Source organism: Nicotiana sylvestris, chromosome 12 (genome assembly GCF_000393655.2).
Source record: "Nicotiana sylvestris chromosome 12, ASM39365v2, whole genome shotgun sequence".
Lineage (NCBI taxonomy): Eukaryota > Viridiplantae > Streptophyta > Magnoliopsida > Solanales > Solanaceae > Nicotiana > Nicotiana sylvestris.
This window is the reverse complement of record NC_091068.1, coordinates 122,635,954-122,641,301: the sequence shown is the minus strand read 5'-3', so window position 1 is coordinate 122,641,301 and position 5,348 is coordinate 122,635,954. Positions and strand designations below refer to the sequence as shown.

Sequence of the window (5,348 nt, the reverse complement as noted above, 5' to 3'; positions counted from 1 at the left end):
GGTAAAATATTTTGTTCTTTACGATTTATAATTGAATACACGATCGTTTAAAATTAAATAAATTTATAAAAGAATTAATGCCACAGTCCACACAAATACAGTTACGTGTCATCTTTAATGGGACATGTGATGTAATAAATCTTTCAAGGGACATGTGATGAATATCAAGAAAGAATTTTAATGTCATCTTTGAAAGGACATGTGATGTACATAAGTGTTAGCTCTATTGTAGCCTGTTTGGACAAGCTTCTTTTTAGTCAAAAATACTTTTTTTGGTCAGAAGCATTTTTGGCCAAAAATTGAGGTGTTTGACCAAGCTTTTGGAAGGAAAAAAAGTGTTTTTGAGGAGAAGCAGAAACAGTTTTGGAGAAGCAGAAAAAAGTAGTTTCTCTCCAAAAGCACTTTTGAGAAAAATACACTTAGAAGCAGTTTTTTAAAACTTGGCTAAACACTAATTGTTGCTCACAAGTGCTTTTCAAACTAATTAGCCAAACACAAACTGTTTCTAACCAAAAGTACTTTTGAGAAAAGCACTTTTAAAAAAATACTTCTCAAAATAAGCTGATTTTTGCCGTTTAGCCAAACGGGATATTAGTATATTGAAACAAAATTCATGAAAAAATAATTAATGCACACATAGGAAGTACTAATTAAACACCTAAATAAGCTGACACATGTAAGACTATAAAGAAAATAAAATTACTTATTGTCTGCCAATTAAAATAAACTTTGATAAGGCTTTAATTGTTTGCACTTTATCAGCCATTAGAATCACTAGTTACTACTTAACAGTATTTATAATCGCCATCATCTGCTAACACTACCGCAAACATTCACCCTCCGATCACTATCACTGCAGAGGCGGATTCCGGGCAAAAATGATACTTTTAGCAAGTAAAAAAGTTTTTAATGTTGGCTGGTCTATTTTTGAAAGAATAAAAAAACAAAAAAATTCACACGGGTGTTGTTTTGTGAAAAAAACAAAGTGAAGCTAAAAAATATATAAGGGGATTCAAACCCTCGCCACATATTCAGGAATACAACCTTAGTTGGTTCCTCCGTTTGCCACTGGACCAGAAGTTGTGGGGTGTGTGGAATGGTGGTCTGGTGTAAAATACCTTGGGAAGAGAAGAAGGGTTTGGCCTCAAAACTAGTACCAAGCTCAAAAGCATTATCAGATCTAAAACTTTGAACTGAAGCGTGGAATTGTGTGATTATCATAGAAGTAAAAGCTTTAATAACAGATAAAACATTACCCTTTCATGAGAGGAGATGAGTCCAGATAACTCTTGTAAAATCATCTACTAAAGTCAAGAAATATCTAAAACCATCATAGGTATTAGTGTTGTAGTGTCCCCAAATGTCAATGTGTACTAATTGGAAAGGAGCCGATGTGTGGATGGAGCTATCAGGGAATGGTAATCTTTGTTGCCGAGCCATAGGACAAATAGAGCAAATAAAAGATTGTTTAGAATAAACCTTGCTAGAAACAAATGGAATAGACTTCATTCTAGTAAAAGGTATGTGGCCTAGTCTCTGGTGCCAAAACAGAATCAATTTTATTGATACTAGAATTTGAATTACAATGGGGAGTAAAGGGAAGAGGTGTTACAGGATTAGGTGCATAAGTAGAAACATTACAAGAGTGATTAGTAAAAACAAGAAAAGAAGATGCAGTAAAAACAAAAAATATTGCTAGCAGCAGATGGGACTGACAGAGATGGTGAAGCAGTATCATCAAGGTGGAAAAAAAAACAGACCATTAGTAGCTTTACCAATTTCCAATGGCCTCTTCAGAGAAGGGCCCTGTAAATAGCAAGTAGCAATGGTGAGTATTGCAAGACAATTAAGTTGAAGAAGGAGTTGATATACTGAGATCAAGTTAAATTGAAAAGAATGCACAAGAAGAACATTATGCAAGGTTATGTCAGCCCTAAGGTGTAAAGAGCCAGTTGAAACAACCTTGACTTTATATCCATTAGGAAGAGTGATTAAAAATGGCTAAGGTAATGGTTTTAAATTGTGAAGAAACTGTTTATGAGGTGTCATGTGGTTAGTAGCCCCAGAATCTAAAATCCAACTATCATCACTTAACTGAGAAGATGCACAAACATGAAAATTAATAGAATTAACCACAGAACTTTTCAACAAATCTACAAAATTAGCAAAGCCAAAAGTTTCTCTAGAAGAACTATTATTGTTGGTACCAGGAGAAATATTTGCTTGCTGTAGAAAAGAGATAAGATGTTAATATTGCTTCTGGCTTAAACCATGAGTAGATGAAGTCCCAGGTTGGGAAAGGGGAGCTTGAACTGAAGATTCAATGGATGAAGTGTTAGCATAAACACATGGGGCAGACCTTTTAGACCGTGTGAACTTGAAATCAGGAGAGAATCCATGCAGCTTGTAGCACTTCTCAATGGTATGCCCTGACTTTTTACAATACTTGCATGAAACCCCCACACCTTGCCCGGGATTTCTTAACTCAAACTGAACCCTTTGATTAAAACTTTTCTGATTATCAGAAGGTGTAGAAGATGCAGAGAAAGAGACTGACTCATTGGAGAAGCATGGTATGTGAGAAGATTCCCTCTGTTTCTCATCATGTTGTAACATAGAATAAGCTCCACTAATAGTAGGGAGTGGAGACATCATAAGAATGTTACTCTTAATTGTAGAGTAAGATTCATTAAGGCCAGCTAAGAACCAAAAGAGCTTGAGTTCTTCAATGAATTTGGGTAAAGCACCACAAGAACAAACAGGATCCACATATGCAGTACTCATTTCATCCCAAAGACTTAACAACCTAGTAAAATAAGATGCAATATCTAAAGTCCCTTGAGAGATAGTTCCAATTTCCCTCTGAATCTGGATGAATTTAGACCCATTAGACTGTCCAAATCTTTTATTTATATCTAACCAGATTTTCCTAGCAGTGTTGTACTTCAATACACTGGTAGCAATATCCGTAGAGAGAGAATTGGTGATCCAAGCGATCACCATATCATTGCACCTTTCTCAAAAGGGATAATAAGGAGAATCTACTGAAGGTTTATCATGCCGACCATTAATCAGGCCCAATTTATTTTTGGCAGACAGAGAAACAAGCATACTTTTCCTCCATGCAACAAAACCAGTACCATCAAACGGAGGAGAAACTAAATGAGTACCAGGACTATCCGACAGATGAACATAGAAAGGGTGAGAAGGATCTAGACTAAAAGTAGCAAAACCCTCAGATGAAATGGACGAAGACGTAGTGTCAGCATCTATGGTCATGATAGCAGCTAGTATTTCTAAAATCAAATGATATTTCTAAGAAAATTTCAAACCAGAATGATGTATATACAGTAACAAATAAGAGTGATAGTGGATGATACCGCTCTTCTTCTGAAATAGTGAGAACCTGTCGAGACTTTGAGATCCAGTCAAAAGTCCATGAATAAACTTAGAAAAGCTTCATCTTTAAAGAAATGGACCACAACATCCACATTAATATGTAAAACCCCAAATTTTGGAATATTAGGGTTTGTACATGAAACCGAAACTTGTAAAACTAAGGTCGAGGGTAACATCGCTCGACTCGAATAAGAGAGTTGATAGCGATCCTCGGCTCTGATACCATATCAAGTGAAGAAAAGCTCGGTTATTGTACAAAACTCCATTATCATAGAAGAAGAAATGAGAGACGAAGAGAGAGAAAAATATCTGATCTTATTGAAATGAAAATGTCTTTCTTGTATTTGTTCCAGAAACATCTTTTTGTTTATATACTATTAGGAGTGGTAAAATGTGGCTAGCTATTACAAAAATGTGTCTATCACATGTAAGAGTATCATGTACAAATATGTTACTTCAACTATAATTGGGCTAATGGTTTATTGGGCTTGTACTGTCCAATATGATACAAATACAAGGTTCGGGTAAAAGTTGTTGCACCTAATATTGTAGATCCGCCCCTGACTATCCGTCTATCACCGTTAGGCATTATCATTATCAACTATCATAATTTTTTTTAGAAATTCATATCCAGATATTTTGATATTTATATATATTCAAGTTTCAACGTATAAATTTTAATAAAAAAATGGTGCTCGAGTCTAACAATTTTGGGATGTTCACACCCACGGAAAATGTATGTATCGTTCCACACGTCCAAAGCACCAAATTTGTGCATTTGGAAAACGAAGAACCAAAAGGAAGCAGGGCCAACAGTTCTAATGTTCTATCATTAAACTCAATTGACTCCTCTACCAACCATTTCTTTCCATCTTCCCTTTCTCAAAATAGGTTCAGCTCTAGGATTATTATTAACAAAATTAGCTAAAAGAGAACGAAACTTCGTTTAGATTTTGGGTACCTCCTTTTACTGTTCTTTTTATTATTTTCAATTCTACTGTTTTTGTGCAAATAATTAAATGAGCACTTATTAGAGTTCTTACTTTACACGATAATTTAAAAATAACTAGCAAGTTGTTTCTTGAGTTCTCCCATTCTTCGTTCTCGCCTGCTTTATAAACCTAATTATTTATTTATTTATTACGATAAGGAAAATTAGGTATACAATTTTTCCAATAAACATCTGTAAAAGTATAAGTTATTAATGTTGACAAGGGTACAAAAAATAAATTATTACTTAATGAAGAACTTACTTGTTTTGTAGTATACTTTGTAAAAACGACATATAACTATTAGTTGTAATGGGGTCATTTCATTAAATATAATCGAGATATTCTCATTTCCCAACTACTAATATCACATGTCTCTTCAAGACGTACTGAATATAATCTTCTTTTCATCAAATATGAATACATTATATATTTTACACTACTCTTTTGTATACTTAAAAGGAAAAAGGAAATTTAAAAAAAAAAAGGGGAGAAAAGGAAATACTTCAGACTACAAGGTTCTTGTACTTGCACTTCTTTCAATTATTGGGTCATTTTTTTAGGTATCATTCACTCTCCCAAATGTGCCTGTTTACTGTCTACCTTCTAATTACGGAAAAAATACAAAATATTTTGACCCAATAAATTTCTGAAGTCAAGTCTCTCATATAAACAAAAAAAAACAATAAAAGGCCAAGTGTTTATCCAGAAAAAATAAAAGAGGAAAAAGTCTTTATCATCAATAAATAAAAAGTTGTCGTCAAGCCTGTGGGAAAAGGAAGTTTGAATTCTACGTTGCATGTGCTCCATTTAATTACAAAATTGCTATTCAATTTAGGTTATTGTTTTCCATATTTTCTTGATCCCTCTAGGTCTTGTGAAGTAAATTGGTCTGTAATATAAAGAGAATTTTCATAAATCACTATAATTTAGAGCCTAGTAATAGAGTTGTCAATATGG

General features: G+C 33.9%; 1 protein-coding gene across 1 annotated transcript; it reads right to left on the bottom strand.

Annotated features, from left to right (window-relative positions):
• Nucleotides 1-2,247: 2,247 nt before the first annotated feature.
• On the bottom strand, nt 2,248-3,003 carry LOC104212543 (uncharacterized). Its single transcript, XM_009761839.1, has one exon. The coding sequence runs from the start codon at nt 3,001-3,003 to the stop codon at nt 2,248-2,250; it is 756 nt and encodes a 251-aa protein (XP_009760141.1).
• Between the last annotated feature and the right edge of the window lie 2,345 nt (nt 3,004-5,348).